At 53.8% G+C, this 20,803-nt stretch overlaps 1 protein-coding gene across 2 annotated transcripts in view; it reads right to left on the bottom strand.

The window, feature by feature from the left end:
- The window catches only part of MRPL9 (mitochondrial ribosomal protein L9), a 68,263-nt gene extending 56,001 nt beyond the window's left edge, over nt 1–12,262 (bottom strand). For both annotated transcript variants that reach the window (XM_069768278.1, XM_069768287.1), the window contains exons 1-3: nt 12,125–12,262; nt 3,796–3,955; nt 3,598–3,722 (exon numbers count right to left, since the gene is read on the bottom strand). In XM_069768278.1, coding sequence (XP_069624379.1) covers nt 3,598–3,722; nt 3,796–3,955; nt 12,125–12,184 — 345 coding nt within the window. In that variant the 5' untranslated portion in view covers nt 12,185–12,262. The remainder of the gene's footprint in view (nt 1–3,597; nt 3,723–3,795; nt 3,956–12,124) is intronic.
- Between the last annotated feature and the right edge of the window lie 8,541 nt (nt 12,263–20,803).

Raw genomic sequence — 20,803 nt, 5'->3', positions numbered from 1 at the left:
AATAAATTCCTTGGGAGGTCCAGTTTTCAACATGGTGTCACTTGTGGAGTGAGGCACTTGGAGGTTTACGGTGCTCACCACATATCTAAATAAATTCCTTGGGAGGTCCAGTTTTCAAAATGGTGTCACTTGTGGAGTGAGGCACTTGGAGGTTTACGGTGCTCACCACATATCTAAATAAATTCCTTGGTAGGTCCAGTTTTCAAAATGGGGTCACTTGTGGAGTGAGGCACTTGGAGGTTTACGGTGCTCACCACATATCTAAATAAATTCCTTGGGAGGTCCAGTTTTCAAAATGGGGTCACTTGTGGAGTGAGGCACTTGGAGGTTTACGGTGCTCACCACATATCTAAATAAATTCCTTGGGAGGTCCAGTTTTCAAAATGGGGTCACTTGTGGAGGATTTCCACTGTTTAGGTACATCAGGGGCTCTGCAAATGCAACGTGACGCCTGCAGACCAATCCATCTAAGTCTGCATTCCAAATGGTGCTCCTTCCCTTCCGAGCTCTGCCATGCGCACAAACAGTGGTTTTTCCCCACATATGGGGTATCGGCGTACTCGTGAAAAATTGCACAACATTTTTTTCTTTCTATTTTGTCCTATAACCCTTGGGAAAACAAAAAAAACCTTGCTAAAGATCATTTTTGTGGAAAAAATGTGTTCTATTTTTTTTTTACGACTCATCATTATAATTTTTGGTGAGGCACTTGGAGGTTCACGGTGCTCATCACATAGCTAGATAAGTTCCTTGAAGGGTCTAGTTTCCAAAATGGGGTCACTTGTGGCGGTTTTCCACTGTTTAGGCACATCAGGGGCTCTCCAAACGGGACATGGTGTCCGATCTCAATTCCAGCCAATTTTGGTTTGTAAAAGTCAAAAGGTGCTCCTTCCCTTCCGAGCCCTGCCGTGTGCCCAAACAGTGGTTTTCCCCCACATATGGGGTATCAGTATATTCAGGATAAATTGGTCAACAACTTTAGTGGTCCATTTTCTCCTTTTACACTTGTGAAGATAAAAAAATTGTTGTTAAAAGATCATTTTTGGGGAAAAAATGTGAATTTTTATTTTCACGCCTCTACGTTCTAAACTTCTGTGAAGCACCTGGGGGTTCAAAGTGCTCACCACATAGCTAGATAAGTTCCTTGAAGGGTCTAGTTTCCAAAATGGGGTCACTTGTGGCGGTTTTCCACTGTTTAGGCACATCAGGGGCTCTCCAAACGGGACATGGTGTCCGATCTCAATTCCAGCCAATTTTGGTTTGTAAAAGTCAAAAGGTGCTCCTTCCCTTCCGAGCCCTGCCGTGTGCCCAAACAGTGGTTTTCCCCCACATATGGGGTATCAGTGTATTCAGGATAAATTGGTCAACAACTTTAGTGGTCCATTTTCTCCTTTTACACTTGTGAAGATAAAAAAATTGTTGTTAAAAGATCATTTTTGGGGAAAAAATGTGAATTTTTATTTTCACGCCTCTACGTTCTAAACTTCTGTGAAGCACCTGGGGGTTCAAAGTGCTCACCACATAGCTAGATAAGTTCCTTGAAGGGTCTAGTTTCCAAAATGGGGTCACTTGTGGCGGTTTTCCACTGTTTAGGCACATCAGGCGCTCTCCAAACGGGACATGGTGTCCGATCTCAATTCCAGCCAATTTTGGTTTGTAAAAGTCAAAAGGTGCTCCTTCCCTTCCGAGCCCTGCCGTGTGCCCAAACAGTGGTTTTCCCCCACATATGGGGTATCAGTGTATTCAGGATAAATTGGTCAACAACTTTAGTTGTCCATTTTCTCCTTTTACACTTGTGAAGATAAAAAAATTGTTGTTAAAAGATCATTTTTGGGGAAAAAATGTGAATTTTTATTTTCACGCCTCTACGTTTTAAACTTCTGTGAAGCACCTGGGGGTTCAAAGTGCTCACCACATAGCTAGATAAGTTCCTTGAAGGGTCTAGTTTCCAAAATGGGGTCACTTGTGGCGGTTTTCCACTGTTTAGGCACATCAGGGGCTCTCCAAACGGGACATGGTGTCCGATCTCAATTCCAGCCAATTTTGGTTTGTAAAAGTCAAAAGGTGCTCCTTCCCTTCCGAGCCCTGCCGTGTGCCCAAACAGTGGTTTTCCCCCACATATGGGGTATCAGTGTATTCAGGATAAATTGGTCAACAACTTTAGTGGTCCATTTTCTCCTTTTACACTTGTGAAGATAAAAAAATTGTTGTTAAAAGATCATTTTTGGGGAAAAAATGTGAATTTTTATTTTCACGCCTCTACGTTCTAAACTTCTGTGAAGCACCTGGTGGTTCAAAGTGCTCACCACATAGCTAGATAAGTTCCTTGAAGGGTCTAGTTTCCAAAATGGGGTCACTTGTGGCGGTTTTCCACTGTTTAGGCACATCAGGGGCTCTCCAAACGGGACATGGTGTCCGATCTCAATTCCAGCCAATTTTGGTTTGTAAAAGTCAAACGGCGCTCCTTCCCTTCCGAGCCCTGCCGTGCGCCCAGACAGTGGTTTTCTCCCACATATGGGGTATCAGTGTATTCAGAAGGAATTGCACAACAACTTTCGTGGTCCATTTTCTTTTTTTACCCTTGTGAAAATAAAAAAAATGTTGCTAAAAGATCATTATGTGGAAAAAAAAGTTAAATGTTATTTTTTTCCTTCCACAGTCCGTTAATTCCTGTGAAGCACCTGAAGGGTTAATAAACTTCTTGAATGTGGTTTTGAGTACCTCGGGGGGTATAGTTTTTAGAATGGTGTCACTTTTGGGTATTTTAAATCCTATAAGCCTCTTAAAGTGACTTCAAATATGATGTGGTCCCTACAAAAAATGGTTTTATAAAAGTTGTTGAAAAAATGAGAAATCGCTGTTTAACTTTTAACCCTTATAACTCCCTAAGGAAAATAAAATTGGTTCCAAAATGTTGCTGATGTAAAGTAGACATGTGGGAAATGTTATTTATTAACTAATTTGTGCGATATGAGTCTCTAATGCAAGGGTATAAAAATTCAAAGTTTGAAAATTGCAAAATTTTCAAAATTTTCGCCAAATTTCCGTTTTTTTCACAAAGAAACGAAGGTAATATCAAATAAATTTTACCACTATCATGAAGTACAATATGTCACGAGAAAACAATGTCAGAATCGCCAGGATCCGTTGAAGCGTTTCAGAGTTATTACCTCATAAAGTGACAGTGGTCAGAATTGTAAAAATTGGCCCTGTCACTTAGGTGAAAACAGGCTTCGGGGTGAAGGGGTTAATCATCTATGAAATTGTCATTATTGACATCAGCATCTAAGGGGTTAAACAGATATGGACGTGCCGACACTGATCGCGGCTGATGCAGCAAGTTGTCAGCTATAGTGGACAGCCCACAGCTGCTGGATTGTCACCTGTATGAGGAGGCTATTCATTTATATAACAGGTCACCCTTACCTAGACACCTTCTATGGCTCAGCCCAGTCTATACCCCTCATCACCCGACATCTACCTCATCTACCCCCATCTAGACCCTTTCCACTACCTGATCTTTCATTAGCTCACCCCCATCTAACCCCTTCCATCACCCCTTCCATTAACTGTCCCATCCTCAACTAGACCCCTCACCTTTCTTTCCTCTTCGAACATCTCCTTATTTTCAGGGGAGGCGTAGACTGCCACTCCCTGCGCCAGCAGTTTATTCCTTCCCACTCGTTTGTCCACCAGCACTGTGTCTCCGCGACTGCCCAGTTCTGAAAAAGACAGAAGATAGTTGTGGCAGCCTGTGGCCCTACAGATCAGGAATACCCCACACCCCGGCCTTACTGTGAACATTCTGTGTGAGGATCAGCATCATCTTGTCCTTGGGGCTATGCTTGGTGTCCTCCAGCACTCGATAGATGCGGTGCCTCCGGGGATGCAGGTATGGCTCCTCACCTTTCTTGGCCAGTGGGACATTCCACCATCGCTCTACCACCACCGTCCCCTGAAATCAGCGTTTTGTAACCCAAAAATATACAGACCGGCAAGGAGCAGTGTGTGGGGAGGGGCAGAGGGAAGAGCACTAAGCGAAGGACAGATAGAGGGAGGATCGCTGTACAGGGAAGTGGCAAAACAAGGGAGTGGCGATGTGTGGTGGAAGGGAAATGTGGGGAAAAGCCTGTGGGGAGGATGTAGGAGAAATGTGGGGGAGGGACAATGTATGTGACTGCTGTTTGAACAGTTAGTGGGGGAGGGACAGCGAGCGGGAGAAAGATGTGGGAGGAGTGGTCAGGGGAGGGACAGCGAGCGGGAGAAAGATGTGGGAGTGGAAAGGAGGATGCGGGAGGAGTGTGAGAGGGAGGAGTGGACAGGAGGATGTGGGAGGAGTGGACAGGAAGATGTGGGAGGAGTGGACAGGAAGATGTGGGAGGAGTGGACAGGAAGATGCGGGGGGAGTGGACAGGAAGATGAGGGTGTGTGCAGGAGAGAAATGTGCGGGGGAGTATGCGAGAGGGTGCAGGAGGAGTGTGCAGGGGGAGGATGCGGGAGGAGTGTGCGGGGGAGAGGATGCGGGAGGAGTGTGCGGGGGAGAGGGTGCGGGAGGAGTGTGCGGGGGAGAGTGTGCGGGGGAGAGGATGCGGGAGGAGTGTGCGGGGGAGAGGATGCGGGAGGAGTGTGCGGGGGAGAGGATGCGGGCGGAGTGTGCGGGGGAGAGGATGCGGGAGGAGTGTGCGGGGGAGAGGATGCGGGAGGAGTGTGCGGGGGAGAGGATGCGGGAGGAGTGTGCGGGGGAGAGGATGCGGGAGGAGTGTGCGGGGGAGAGGATGCGGGAGGAGTGTGCGGGGGAGAGGATGCGGGAGGAGTGTGCGGGGGAGAGGATGCGGGAGGAGTGTGCGGGGGAGAGGATGCGGGAGGAGTGTGCGGGGGAGAGGATGCGGGAGGAGTGTGCGGGGGAGAGGATGCGGGAGGAGTGTGCGGGGGAGAGGATGCGGGAGGAGTGTGCGGGGGAGATGCGGGAGGAGTGTGCGGGGGAGAGGATGCGGGAGGAGTGTGCGGGGGAGAGGATGCGGGAGGAGTGTGCGGGGGAGAGGATGCGGGAGGAGTGTGCGGGGGAGAGGATGCGGGAGGAGTGTGCGGGGGAGAGGATGCGGGAGGAGTGTGCGGGGGAGAGGATGCGGGAGGAGTGTGCGGGGGAGAGGATGCGGGAGGAGTGTGCGGGGGAGAGGATGCGGGAGGAGTGTGCGGGGGAGAGGATGCGGGAGGAGTGTGCGGGGGAGAGGATGCGGGGGAGAGGATGCGGGAGGAGTGTGCGGGGGAGAGGATGCGGGAGGAGTGTGCGGGGGAGAGGATGCGGGAGGAGTGTGCGGGGGAGAGGATGCGGGAGGAGTGTGCGGGGGAGAGGATGCGGGAGGAGTGTGCGGGGGAGAGGATGCGGGAGGAGTGTGCGGGGGAGAGGATGCGGGAGGAGTGTGCGGGGGAGAGGATGCGGGAGGAGTGTGCGGGGGAGAGGATGCGGGAGGAGTGTGCGGGGGAGAGGATGCGGGAGGAGTGTGCGGGGGAGAGGATGCGGGAGAGAGGATGTGGGAGGAGTGTGCGGGGGAGGAGTGGTCGGGAGAGGGACAGCGTGCGGGAGAAAGATGTGGGAAGAGTGGTCGGGGGTGGGACAGCATGCGAGAGAAAGATGTGGGAGTGGTCAGGGGAGGGTCAGCGTGCGGGGGAAATATGTGGGAGGAGTGGTCAGGGGTGGGACAGCGTCCAGGAGAAAGATGTGGGAGGAGTGGTCAGGGGAGGGACAGCGTGCGGGAGAAAGATGTGGGAGGAGTGGTCAGGGGAGGGACAGCGTCTGGGAGAAAGATGTGGGAGGAGTGGTCGGGGGAGGGACAGCGTCTGGGAGAAAGAGGTGGGAGGAGTGGTCGGGGGTGGGACAGCGTGCGAGAGAAAGATGTGGGAGTGGTCAGGGGAGGGTCAGCGTGCAGGGGAAATATGTGGGAGGAGTGGTCAGGGGTGGGACAGCGACCAGGAGAAAGATGTGGGAGGAGTGGTCAGGGGAGGGACAGCGTGCGGGAGAAAGATGTGGGAGGAGTGGTCAGGGGCGGGACAGCGTCCGGGAGAAAGATGTGGGAGGAGTGGTCGGGGGTGGGACAGCGTGCGAGAGAAAGATGTGGGAGTGGAAAGGAGGATGCGGGGGAGTGTGAGGGGGAGGATGAAAGAGGGAGTATGCGGGGGAGGATGCGGGAGGAGTGTGAGAGGGAGGAGTGGACAGGAGGATGTGAGAGGAGTGGACAGGAAGATGTGGGAGGAGTGGACAGGAAGATGTGGGAGGAGTGGACAGGAAGATGCGGGAGGAGTGGACAGGAAGATGCGGGAGGAGTGGACAGGAAGATGCGGGAGGAGTGGACAGGAAGATGCGGGGGGAGTGGACAGGAAGATGCGGGGGGAGTGGACAGGAAGATGCGGGGGGAGTGGACAGGAAGATGCGGGGGGAGTGGACAGGAAGATGCGGGGGGAGTGGACAAGAGGATGAGGGTGTGTGCAGGAGAGAAATGTGCGGGGGAGTATGCGGGAGGAGTGTGCGGGGGAGTATGCGGGAGTGTGTGGGAGGAGTGTGCGTGGGAGGGTGCGGGAGGAGTGTGCGGGGGAGAGGATGCGGGAGGAGTGTGCGGGGGAGAGGATGCGGGAGGAGTGTGCGGTGGAGAGGATGCGGGAGGAGTGTGCGGGGGAGAGGATGCGGGAGGAGTGTGCGGGGGAGAGGAAGCGGGAAGAGAGTGCGGGGGACAGGATGCGGGAGGAGTGTGTGGGGGACAGGATGCGGGAGGAGTGTGCGCGGGAGGAGTGTGCGGGGGAGGAGGATGCGGGACGAGTGTGCGGGGGAGGAGGATGCGGGACGAGTGTGCGGGGGAGAGGATGCGGGACGAGTGTGCGGGGGAGAGGATGCGGGACGAGTGTGCGGGGGAGAGGATGCGGGACGAGTGTGCGGGGGAGAGGATGCGGGACGAGTGTGCGGGGGAGAGGATGCGGGACGAGTGTGCGGGGGAGAGGATGCGGGACGAGTGTGCGGGGGAGAGGATGCGGGACGAGTGTGCGGGGGAGAGGATGCGGGACGAGTGTGCGGGGGAGAGGATGCGGGACGAGTGTGCGGGGGAGAGGATGCGGGACGAGTGTGCGGGGGAGAGGATGCGGGACGAGTGTGCGGGGGAGAGGATGCGGGACGAGTGTGCGGGGGAGAGGATGCGGGACGAGTGTGCGGGGGAGAGGATGCGGGACGAGTGTGCGGGGGAGAGGATGCGGGACGAGTGTGCGGGGGAGAGGATGCGGGACGAGTGTGCGGGGGAGAGGATGCGGGACGAGTGTGCGGGGGAGAGGATGCGGGACGAGTGTGCGGGGGAGAGGATGCGGGACGAGTGTGCGGGGGAGAGGATGCGGGACGAGTGTGCGGGGGAGAGGATGCGGGACGAGTGTGCGGGGGAGAGGATGCGGGACGAGTGTGCGGGGGAGAGGATGCGGGCTCTTCACTGTGAACGATATGAGCCGGCACCTATCAGTGAGCCGCTTGTTATCTAGTGGCTCTCTGCTCTCCTCCCTTCCCTGTGCTGCTGACGTCAGCCTGGTGGTGGAGGGGGAGGAGAGGAGCCAGGAGAGACTGTGTGCTGGAGGGGGAGAGAGGAAAGCTGCTGCTGAAAGTCCTGTAGGAGAGGAGTCCCCAGCAGCGCACAGTGTTATCTCATTCACCCGGCCAATACAGAAGCAGGATGTAAATGAAGGCAGAACATGTGACCACAGAGCAGCCAGTCACAGCTCAAGTTTCACTTGTCCTCATGCACTGTCTTCTTACATCTTTGGCTACTTTCACACTAGCATTAACTGCAATCCATCACAATGCGTCTTTTGCAGAAAAAACGCATCCTGCAAAAGTGTTTGCAGGATGCGTTTTTTCTCCATTGACTAACATTACGCGACGGATTGCCACACGTCACAACCGTCGCGCGACGGTTGCGCCGTGTTGTGGCGGACCGTCGGCCGCAAAAAACGTTCCATGTAACGTTTTTTGCAGCTGACGGATCATCTTTCCGACCGCGCATGCGTGGCCAGAACTCCGCCCCCACCTCCCCGCACCTCACAATGGGGCAGCGGATGTGCTGAAAAGTAGCATCCGCTGCACCTGTTGTGCGGTGGAGACAACGCTAGCGTCGGTAACCTCGGCCCGTCGCAGTGCGTCGGGCCGAGCCCGACGCTAGTGTGAAAGAAGCCTTTATTGGCATCCTGCCCTGTGTTCAGTAGCAACATCAGTCCCTTCAGAGAGAATTTTCTCCAAAACAGGGCAGATAATCACAGAGAGAAGAAACCGGATCAGCCCGTCCAAACTGAGGCACTTAGTGTTTCTTAATGCCAATTTGTCCTAATGACCTTCTAAAAATGTTTCACTGTTAAGTTATACTGCTGTTTTGCACATTTTTTGCATTTGTTTGATGTTCTTATAATGAAAAATAATATAAACAATATTAATCTGTTAACTAGAAGGTTTTGTGTCATTATTTTGGTGAGATTACTGAAGAGCCGATTCAAGAGCCGAAAGAGCCGGCTCTTCTTGCTGAGCCGAGCCGAAAGAGCCGATTCCCAAAAAAAACCCCGAAGTCCCATCACTAGATGCGGGATGAGTGTGCGGGGGAGAGGATGCGGGAGGAGTGTGCGGGGGAGAGGATGCGGGAGGAGTGTGCGGGGGAGAGGATGCGGGAGGAGTGTGCGGGGGAGAGGATGCGGGAGGAGTGTGCGGGGGAGAGGATGCGGGAGGAGTGTGCGGGGGAGAGGATGCGGGAGGAGTGTGCGGGGGAGAGGATGCGGGACGAGTGTGCGGGGGAGAGGATGCGGGACGAGTGTGCGGGGGAGAGGATGCGGGAGGAGTGTGCGGGGGAGAGGATGCGGGACGAGTGTGCGCGGGAGGAGGATGCGGGACGAGTGTGCGGGGGAGAGGATGCGGGACGAGTGTGCGGGGGAGAGGATGCGGGACGAGTGTGCGGGGGAGAGGATGCGGGACGAGTGTGCGGGGGAGAGGATGCGGGACGAGTGTGCGGGGGAGAGGATGCGGGACGAGTGTGCGGGGGAGAGGATGCGGGACGAGTGTGCGGGGGAGAGGATGCGGGACGAGTGTGCGGGGGAGAGGATGCGGGAGGAGTGTGCGGGGGAGAGGATGCGGGACGAGTGTGCGGGGGAGAGGATGCGGGACGAGTGTGCGGGGGAGAGGATGCGGGACGAGTGTGCGGGGGAGAGGATGCGGGACGAGTGTGCGGGGGAGAGGATGCGGGACGAGTGTGCGGGGGAGAGGATGCGGGACGAGTGTGCGGGGGAGAGGATGCGGGACGAGTGTGCGGGGGAGAGGATGCGGGAGGAGTGTGCGGGGGAGAGGATGCGGGAGGAGTGTGCGGGGGAAAGGATGCGGGAGGAGTGTGCGGGGGAGAGGATGCGGGAGGAGTGTGCGGGGGAGAGGATGCGGGGCGAGTGTGCGGGGGAGAGGATGCGGGACGAGTGTGCGGGGGAGAGGATGCGGGACGAGTGTGCGGGGGAGAGGATGCGGGAGGAGTGTGCGGGGGAGAGGATGCGGGAGGAGTGTGCGGGGGAGAGGATGCGGGAGGAGTGTGCGGGGGAGAGGATGCGGGAGGAGTGTGCGGGGGAGAGGATGCGGGAGGAGTGTGCGGGGGAGAGGATGCGGGACGAGTGTGCGGGGGAGAGGATGCGGGACGAGTGTGCGGGGGAGAGGATGCGGGACGAGTGTGCGGGGGAGAGGATGCGGGGCGAGTGTGCGGGGGAGAGGATGCGGGGCGAGTGTGCGGGGGAGAGGATGCGGGGCGAGTGTGCGGGGGAGAGGATGCGGGGCGAGTGTGCGGGGGAGAGGATGCGGGACGAGTGTGCGGGGGAGAGGATGCGGGACGAGTGTGCGGGGGAGAGGATGCGGGACGAGTGTGCGGGGGAGAGGATGCGGGAGGAGTGTGCGGGGGAGAGGATGCGGGAGGAGTGTGCGGGGGAGAGGATGCGGGAGGAGTGTGCGGGGGAGAGGATGCGGGAGGAGTGTGCGGGGGAGAGGATGCGGGAGGAGTGTGCGGGGGAGAGGATGCGGGAGGAGTGTGCGGGGGAGAGGATGCGGGAGGAGTGTGCGGGGGAGAGGATGCGGGAGGAGTGTGCGGCGGAGAGGATGCGGGAGGAGTGTGCGGGGGAGAGGATGCGGGAGGAGTGTGCGGGGGAGAGGATGCGGGAGGAGTGTGCGGGGGAGAGGATGCGGGAGGAGTGTGCGGGGGAGAGGATGCGGGACGAGTGTGCGGGGGAGAGGATGCGGGACGAGTGTGCGGGGGAGAGGATGCGGGACGAGTGTGCGGGGGAGAGGATGCGGGACGAGTGTGCGGGGGAGAGGATGCGGGACGAGTGTGCGGGGGAGAGGATGCGGGACGAGTGTGCGGGGGAGAGGATGCGGGACGAGTGTGCGGGGGAGAGGATGCGGGACGAGTGTGCGGGGGAGAGGATGCGGGACGAGTGTGCGGGGGAGAGGATGCGGGACGAGTGTGCGGGGGAGAGGATGCGGGACGAGTGTGCGGGGGAGAGGATGCGGGACGAGTGTGCGGGGGAGAGGATGCGGGACGAGTGTGCGGGGGAGAGGATGCGGGAGGAGTGTGCGGGGGAGAGGATGCGGGAGGAGTGTGCGGGGGAGAGGATGCGGGAGGAGTGTGCGGGGGAGAGGATGCGGGAGGAGTGTGCGGGGGAGAGGATGCGGGAGGAGTGTGCGGGGGAGAGGATGCGGGAGGAGTGTGCGGGGGAGAGGATGCGGGAGGAGTGTGCGGGGGAGAGGATGCGGGAGGAGTGTGCGGGGGAGAGGATGCGGGAGGAGTGTGCGGGGGAGAGGATGCGGGGCGAGTGTGCGGGGGAGAGGATGCGGGGCGAGTGTGCGGGGGAGAGGATGCGGGGCGAGTGTGCGGGGGAGAGGATGCGGGGCGAGTGTGCGGGGGAGAGGATGCGGGGCGAGTGTGCGGGGGAGAGGATGCGGGACGAGTGTGCGGGGGAGAGGATGCGGGACGAGTGTGCGGGGGAGAGGATGCGGGACGAGTGTGCGGGGGAGAGGATGCGGGACGAGTGTGCGGGGGAGAGGATGCGGGACGAGTGTGCGGGGGAGAGGATGCGGGACGAGTGTGCGGGGGAGAGGATGCGGGAGGAGTGTGCGGGGGAGAGGATGCGGGAGGAGTGTGCGGGGGAGAGGATGCGGGGCGAGTGTGCGGGGGAGAGGATGCGGGGCGAGTGTGCGGGGGAGAGGATGCGGGGCGAGTGTGCGGGGGAGAGGATGCGGGAGGAGTGTGCGGGGGAGAGGATGCGGGAGGAGTGTGCGGGGGAGAGGATGCGGGAGGAGTGTGCGGGGGAGAGGATGCGGGAGGAGTGTGCGGGGGAGAGGATGCGGGAGGAGTGTGCGGGGGAGAGGATGCGGGAGGAGTGTGCGGGGGAGAGGATGCGGGAGGAGTGTGCGGGGGAGAGGATGCGGGAGGAGTGTGCGGGGGAGAGGATGCGGGGCGAGTGTGCGGGGGAGAGGATGCGGGAGGAGTGTGCGGGGGAGAGGATGCGGGAGGAGTGTGCGGGGGAGAGGATGCGGGAGGAGTGTGCGGGGGAGAGGATGCGGGAGGAGTGTGCGGGGGAGAGGATGCGGGAGGAGTGTGCGGGGGAGAGGATGCGGGAGGAGTGTGCGGGGGAGAGGATGCGGGAGGAGTGTGCGGGGGAGAGGATGCGGGAGGAGTGTGCGGGGGAGAGGATGCGGGGCGAGTGTGCGGGGGAGAGGATGCGGGGCGAGTGTGCGGGGGAGAGGATGCGGGACGAGTGTGCGGGGGAGAGGATGCGGGACGAGTGTGCGGGGGAGAGGATCCGGGAGGAGTGTGTGGGAGGAGTCAGGTGAAGAAACAATAAGCGGGGAGGGGCAGTGGGGGTTGTTTAGACGTTTTGGGGGCGGGCCTTATATATAACCTCGGACAATGTGATCGGGATGGTTTCCCACAAACACCTCGTGCAGTGCTCTCGTGTTCCTGCCTGCCTCTTACATAAGGCTGGTGCCTAGCTGCCCGGAGACATGTTCTGGATGTCATACACGGGGTGCAGTGTGGCAGCGGGGGGCGCACGATGTGGTTTGCCTTGGGACATGACGGACACTCACCCGGGTGTGCGTAACGCACGGTGACCGGCGGCTCAGAAGGTGGCTGCACGTCCTCAACATCCCAGCCCGTGACACTACCAGTCCAACACCAAGGGCAGCACACGTGAGAATGCGGCCAATCAGCGCCGTTGCTCTCCATCACGTGTCCAACAGGCGCGCTCCAGAGAAGAACAGGGAGATTGTAGGAGTAAAACTCGTGATAAGTTAGTGTAAGCACCAGCGGCCGCCATCTTCCCAAAGACCAGTAGAGATGGCCCATCTCATGTTATCACATATTGATAGGGATGGGAGCGTACACAGACCCCTAAGTCACAAGAACAGAGCCCGCTGTGAGTGGTGCGAAGACCGAGCAGAGCCCAGCACTCACCCATCCTCCATTCTCTACCTTTGTTCCATTCATTCTCTATGGCGGTGGAGGAGGTAGCAGAGCCCAGCACTCACCTTTACTGTCAGGGATCCACAATATTTGTCAGGACTTTCTTAATCAAAACTCACCGACACAAAAAGAGGACTTAGAAATCCTCCAAAAAATTGAAAAAAAGTCACAGAGAAAAAAGCAGAGCTGTTTGCCTGCTGAAGCCTCCAACCTAATGCTCTGCAGGGTGCAGTGGACCCGATTAACCCCTTAATGACCGGGCCAATTTTTGCAATTCTGACCACTGTCACTTTATGAGGTTATAACTCTGGAACGCTTCAATGGATCCCGCTGATTCTGAGATTGTTTTTTTCGTGACATATTGTACTTCATGTTAGTGGTAACATTTCTTCGATATTACTTGCGATTATTTATGAAAAAAAACGGAAATATGGCGAAAATTTTTAAAATGTTGCAATTTTCAAACTTTGTATTTTTATGCCCTTAAATCAGAGAGATATGTCACGAAAAATAGTTAATAAATAACATTTCCCACATGTCTACTTTACATCAGCACAATTTTGAAAACAACATTTTTTTTTGTTAGGGAGTTATAAGGGTTAAAAGTTGACCAGCAATTTCTCATTTTTACAACACCATTTTTTTTTAGGGACCACATCACATTTGAAGTCATTTTGAGGGGTCTATATGAAAGAAAATACCCAAGTGTGACACCATTCTAAAAACTGCACCCCTCAAGGTTCTCAAAACCACATTCAAGAAGTTTATTAACCCTTTACGTGCTTCACAGGAACTGAAACAATGTGGAAGGAAAAAATGAACATTTAACCTTTTTTTGCAAACATTGTAATTCAGAACCATGTTTTTTATTTTCACATGTGTAAAAACAGAAATATAACCATAAATTTTGTTGTGCAATTTCTCCTGAATACGCCAATACCCCATATGTGGGGGTAAACCACTGTTTGGGCGCACCGCAGAGCTTGGAAGTGAAGGAGCGCCGTTTTGACTTTTTCAATGCAGAATTGGCTGGAATTGAGATCGTACGCCATGTCAGGTTTAGAGAGCCCCTGATGTGCCTAAACAGTGGAAACCCCCCACAAGTGACACCATTTTGGAAACTAGACCCCTTAAGGAACTTATTTAGATGTGTGGTGAGCACTTTAAACCCCCAGGTGCTTCACAGAAGTTTATAACGTAGAGCCGTGAAAATAAAAAATCACATTTTTTCTACAAAAATGATCTTTTTGCCCCCAAATTTTTATTTTCACAAGGGTAACAGAAGTTAGACCACAAAAGTTGTTGTGCAATTTCTCCTGAGTACGCTGATACCCCATATGTGGGGGTAAACCACTGTTTGGGCGCACCGCAGAGCTTGGAAGTGAAGGAGTGCCGTTTTGACTTTTTCAATGCAGAATTGGCTGGAATTGAGATCGGACGCCATGTCACGTTTAGAGAGCCCCTGATGTGCCTAATCAGTAGAAACCCCCCACAAGTGACACCATTTTGGAAACTAGACCCCTTAAGGAACTTAGGGTACGTTCACACTAGCGTTGCGCCGCCCTGCGTCGGCGACGCAACGCGCGACGCATCGAAAAACGCGCGCGTTTTGCGACGCGTGCGTCGTTTTTGACCAAAATCGGACGCACAGAAAATGCAACTTGTAGCGTTTTCGTGCGTCCGACGCCAGCGTCGGAAACGACGCACGTGGCGAAAAACGCAACCAAAAAGACGCACGCGTCCCCTATGTTAAACATAGGGGCGCGTCGCCGCTGCGTCGCCGCTGCGTCGCCGACGCAACAGCGGCGCAACGCTAATGTGAACTTAGACTTATTTAGATGTGTGGTGAGCACTTTAAACCCCCAGGTGCTTCACAGAAGTTTATAACGTAGAGCCGTGAAAATAAAAAATCACATTTTTTCTACAAAAATGATCTTTTTGCCCCCAAATTTTTATTTTCACAAGGGTAACAGAAGTTAGACCACAAAAGTTGTTGTGCAATTTCTCCTGAGTACGCTGATACCCAATATGTGGGGGTAAACCACTGTTTGGGCGCACCGCAGAGCTTGGAAGAGAAGGAGTGCCGTTTTACTTTTTCAATGTAGAATTGGCTGGAATTGAGATCGGACGCCATGTCGTGTTTGGAGAGCCCCTGATGTGCCTAATCAGTAGAAACCCTCCACAAGTGACACCATTTTGGAAACTAGACCCCCCATGGAACTTATCTAGAGGTGTGGTGAGAACTTTGAATGCCCAAGTGCTTCACAGAAGTTTATAATGCAAAGTCGTGAAAATAAAAAATATTTTTTTTTCCACAAAAAAGATATTGTAGCCCCCAAGTTTTTATTTTCACAAGGGTAACAGGAGAAATTGGACCCCAAAAGTTATTGTCAAATTTATCCCGAGTATGCTGATGCCCCATATTTGGGGTAAACCACTGTTTCGGTGCATGGCAGAGCTCGAAAGGGAAGGAGCGCCGTTTTGGAATGCAGACTTAGATATAATGGTGTGTGGGCGTTATGTTGCGTTTGCAGAGCCCCTGATGTGCCTAAACAGTAGAAATCCCCCACAAGTGACCTTATTTTGGAAACTAGACCCCCCAAGGAACTTATCTAGATGTGTGGTGAGAACTTTGAATGCCCAAGTGCTTCACAGAAGTTTAGAATGCAGAGTCGTGAAAATTAAAAAAAAATTTTTTCCACAAAAAAGATATTGTAGCCCCCAAGTTTTTATTTTCACAAAGTTAACAGGAGAAATTGGACCGCAATAGTTGTTGTCCAATTTATCCCGAGTACGCTGATGTTCCATATGTGGGGGTAAACCACTGTTTGGGCGCACGACAGAGCTCGGAAGGGAAGGAGCGCCGTTTTGGAATGCAGACTTTGATAGAATGGTCTGTGGGCGTTATGTTGCGTTTGCAGAGCCCCTGGTGTACCTAAACAGTAGAAACCCCCCACAAGTGACCCCATTTTGGAAACTAGACCCCCCAAGGAACTTATCTAGATATGTGGTGAGAACTTTGAATGCCCAAGTGCTTCACAGAAGTTTAGAATGCAGAGTCATGAAAATAAAAAAAAAAAAATTTTTCCACAAAAAAAGATTTTGTAGCCCCCAAGTTTTTATTTTCACAAGGGTAACAGGAGAAATTGGACCACTAATGTTGTTGTCCAATTTATCCCGAGTACGCTGATGCCCCATATGTGGGGGTAAACCACTGTTTGGGCGCACGGCAGAGCTTGGAAGGGAAGGAGCGCCGTTTTGGAATGCAGACTTAGATAGAGTGGTCTGTGGGCATTATGTTGCGTTTGCAGAGCCCTGGTGTACCTAAACAGTAGTAACCCCCCCACAAGTGACCCCATTTTGGAAACTAGACCCACCAAGGAACTTATATAGATGTGTGGGGGTAACCCACTGTTTGGGCGCACGGCAAAGCTCAGAAAAGAGGGAGCACCATTTGACTTTTTGAGCACAAAATTGGCTGTCGTGTTTGGAGACCCCCTGATGTACCTAAACAGTGGAAACCCCCCAATTCTAGCTCCAACCCTAACCCCAACACACCCCTAACCCTAATTCCAACCCGATCCATAATCCTAATCACAACCCTAATGATAATCACAACCCTTACCCCAAAACAACCCTAATGTCAACCCTAACCATAACCCTAATCAAAATCCTAAATCCAACACACCCCTAATCCTAATCTCAACCCTAACCTCAAACCTAACCCTAATCCCAATACACCCCTAATCCCAACCATAACCTTAACCCTAATCCCAAACCTAACCCTAATCCCAAGCGTAACCCTAATGCCAACCCTAACCCTAATACCAACCCTAATCCAAACCCTAACCCTAATCCCAATTCTAACCCTAAGTTTAGCCGCAACCCTAGCCCTAACTTTAGCTCTAACCCTAGCCCTAACTTTAGCCCTAACCCTAGCCCTAAGGCTACTTTCACACTTGCGTCGTTTGGCATCCGTCGCAATCCGTCGTTTTGGACAAAAAACGGATCCTGCAAATGTGCCCGCAGGATGCGTTTTTTGCCCATAGACTTGTATTGCCGACGGATCGCGACGGATGGCCACACGTCGCGTCCGTCGTGCACTGGATTGGTTGTGTTTTGGCGGACCGTCGGCACAAAAAACGTTCAATGTAACTTTTTTTGTACGTCGCGTCCGCCATTTCCGACTGCGCATGCGTGGCCGTAACTCCGCCCCCTCCTCCCCAGGACATAGATTGGGCAGCGGATGCGTTGAAAAACTACATCCGCTGCCCACGTTGTGCACAATTTTCGCAACGTGCGTCAGTATGTCAGGCCGACGCATTGTGACGGCCCCGTACCAACGTAAGTGTGAAAAAAGCCTAACCCTAAATTTAGCCCCAACCCTAACCCTAAATTTAGCCCCAACCCTAACCCTAAATTTAGCCCCAACCCTAACCCTAAATTTAGCCCCAACCCTAACCCTAATTTTAGCCCCAACTGCTCTTCTCCTGCCGGCCGGCAGATGGCGACAGATGGCGGGCGCACTGCGCATGCGCCCGCCATTTTCTTTCCAGATGAAGACGCCGGCGGGCAGGAGAAGGACGCAGGAGGGCCCAGGGACACTGGTGAGTATAATAGGGTCCCCGAATCCCCCTATTTCTCTGTCCTCTCATGTGCGATCACATCAGAGGACAGAGAATTACACATCGCTTTTTTTTTTTTTTTTGCGATTGCCGGTAAACGGTTAATTACCGGCGATTGCAAAACAGAGGTCGGTAAAACCCCGATCATGTTCTTTGGGGTATTGGCTACCCCCGGCAGCCGAGACCCCAAAGATCCTCCCGATGCCGGCCGGCCGGCACTGCGCATGCGCCTGCGCCTGCCATTTTTTTGCCAGAAAAAGATGGCAGCGCCCATCGGGAGCCACGAGGAGCACTGGGGGAGACAGGTGAGTATCGGGGGGGGGCTATCTGGGACCCCTTTTCTCTGTCCTCTGATGTGCGATCACATCGAAGGACAGAGAAATTAAAAGGGAAATCGTTTTTTTTTTTTGCGATCGCCGGTAAACGGTTAATTACCGGTGATCGCAAAAGCGGGGTCGGTAAAAAAAACCCCGAATCATGTTCTCTGGGGTCTCGGCTACCCCCGGCAGCCGAGACCCCGGAGAAAATCGGACTCTGGGGGGCGCTATTTACTTTTTCCACAGCTGTGGTTTAAGTACCCTTAACTGCCGCCGTTAAAAGGCGTATCGGCGGTCGTTAAGGGGTTAATGATGGCATTTTTCTCTGTGACTTTTTTCAATTTTTTGGAGGATTTCTAAGTCCTCTTTTTGTGTCGGTGAGCTTTTACTCTATGTTTAGCGTTAGGACTGGCAAAATGTAAGGACCCTTGATTTGAGTTGCCAGCTTACGTATTGAGGCCCCAATAGAAACTAATACCTTACATACATTGATATGTGTTGTTTTTTTTTTTTGCACTCTATCTTGCAGGGCGCAGTTGGACCAAGATGGCTCTGTAAACTGTTGGCCTCTGTTCGCACAGCATGCATTTTGTAGCACTGGGCGGCCCACATATATGTGCGTTAGCAATAGGCTGTAAACCAGATGCTCTGCATTGCCTGTGTGAACAATGCCACATACAGACTATTATCTTTTATCTCTTTGTGCACTAATACAAAACAGCCAACACTGGATTGAAAGTGGTTGTTTCATGGGTATTTTTTGCACCTGTGTTTTTGCCATCATTAATCGGGTTCGCTGCACCCTGCCAGTGCATTTGGTTGGAGGCTTCAGCAGGTAAACATCTCTGCTTTTTTCTCTGTGAGGACTTTCTTAATCCCACAAATCTATGACATCACAGGTCGGGAAGGTCACGAGTACCACCCGGTGTGGACTTTGGATCGGACAGCTCTCAGCTGCCCCCTGTCATTCAGACAATTACATGATTGGCCGACGATCAGCGGAGAAGGCCTCAGTCTGTTCGCACCACCAGGCCGGCAATCGGAAAATTAGCGCTGAGCGTATGGCATATACACCTCCAGATTCCAACACATGGAATACGTGCACACGCTCCGGTACAGTCAGAGCCAACCCTCAGATAACCCCAGACTACTCACCACCACCACTATTCTGTTTCAGTTGATTAAACACCGTTAACAGTAGCTGTCACGATAATGTAAATATGCCATGGTCTGAGTAATTTTCTAGAAGGTCCATGGTTCCAGACACATGCTGCGATTTCACTCCCCTTTCCTTGCCCCTGCTATACAGCTGTGGCAGCGGATTTGTCCTGCGCCTTTGGGAAACCTGGTAGCGACGGACGACGTTGATTGTTACCGCCTGAGTGGGAGTAGTTATATCGCCCTCACTGCAGTGTACCCATTAGCCAGTACATAGTAAGGCAGCCTTTCTGGCGACTAATTATCCTAGGTGCAGTACCCTGTCTGACCTGAGGGTAAGGGGGACGCCAGAGAGCTGCAAGTTCCAAACCAGAACTGGGAAGAGGGATATAGATAAATCCCCTTCAGAAAAGAACTGGAGGGCAACCAAACAACCAAGGTTAATGACATATTGGTGTCAGCGGGGTGGGATGATAAAGTTATCCTCCCTGTGATTCGTGACATATTGGTGGCAGCGCGGTGGGATAATAAAGCATTAGTGATCGGGTTTGAGCAATCATTCCTTTCACTAGAAACTTGCACAGTTCTTGCAAGGACTCTGTGCAAAAGAGTTTTGGAGAACGAACTCAGTCTTTAATAGTCCAGAGACAATACTGTGTGTACTTTCGATTACCTCCTACCCTTCTCTTCGTCTTTCTATCCTATCTTTTATTTGGCAATAATGGCCGCAAAAGTAGAGCGCTGGTACACCCAGCAGAATAAGGACATTCGTGTTGGAATATGCACGTACCACGGCCTGGACCCCCATGGCAAAACCAAGGTCCAAATGGTCACGGAAGTTGTGCAATTTGAAGCTGACCCAGTGGGCGAAGAAGCGAGCACCAGGGCAGAGGGTGCTGCTGCATAGGTCCAACCAGTGCAGGCTGACCCTACTTGCAACCAGGGTAGCGTGGACCGCTGCCTGCAGCTGGCTTTGCAACAATGCTCCGCAGATGACACAGAGAGAAGTCTGCAGCTGGTCCTGCGATTCCAAGAGGCGGAGAGAGCCCAGCAGGAGGCAGAGAGCAGCAAGCGGAGCGGGAGTACCAGCTGGAGTTAAGGTACCATCACACTGAACGATATCGTTAACGATATCGTTGCTTTTTGTGACGTAGCAACGATATCGTTAACTAAATCGTTCTGTGTGACAGCGACCAACGATCAGGCCCCGCACTGACTGGTGAGCGCCGGTCAGCCGTAAAGCAGAGCACAGCGGTGACGTCACCGCTGTACTTTACGGCCGGCGCTCAGTCAGTTCTGGAAGCTGAAGGCGAGGGACATGACCAGACACCGGGAATGTAAGTATGTAGTGTTTGTTTTTTTACATTTACAATGGTAACCAAGGTAAACATCGGGTTACTAAGCGTGGCCCTGCGCTTAGTAACCCGATGTTTACCCTGGTTACCCGGGGACTTCAGGATCGTTGGTCGCTGGAGAGCTATCTGTGTGACAACTCTCCAGCGACCAAACAGCGACGCTGCAACGATCGACATCGTTGTCGGTATCGCTGCAGCGTCGCTTAGTGTGACGGTACCTTTAGCCCGACTCCAGGGGCCGAGGTCATCCCAGTCCAGCGGCGAGCCCAACAGCGCTCAGACCCCAAAACCCCAGCCAGAGCACTTTCCTGTGATGTGAAAGGACGGGGACTTGGACACTTTTCTGTGGGCATTTGAGAAAGCCTGCAGACAGTACCGGCTGCCTGGGAACCAATGGGCCCCATACCTGACCCCAGGGCTAAGAGGCAAAGCTCTGGAGGTGTTTGCTTCTCTCCCGCCAAACCAAGATGATGACTATGAGGCCATCAGGCAGGCCTTGATAACAAAGTACCAGCTTACACCTGAGGTTTACCATAGAAAGTTCCGGAACCTCCAACGTGGCCCACACGACAGTTACAGCGATGTGGCGCATGGACTCGGGACCCACTTTGACCAGTGGACCCAAGGACTGTCAGTGACCACCGTTGCACAGCTGCGAGACCTGATGATCAAAGACCAGTTCTTACATCTTTGCCCAGCTGAGGTGCGACAGTTCGTGATGGACAGAGAACCCAAAGACGTGACGAAAGTAGCGCAGATTGCCGATGCCTATGAGGCCAACCATAAATCGGAAGTCCGGAAGCCAGTCACTGCCAGCTGGAGAGGAGGGGGTAAGCCTGCAACCAACC

This window comes from Ranitomeya imitator, chromosome 1, assembly GCF_032444005.1.
Source record: "Ranitomeya imitator isolate aRanImi1 chromosome 1, aRanImi1.pri, whole genome shotgun sequence".
Lineage (NCBI taxonomy): Eukaryota > Metazoa > Chordata > Amphibia > Anura > Dendrobatidae > Ranitomeya > Ranitomeya imitator.
This window is presented reverse-complemented; position numbering and strand designations above follow the sequence as displayed.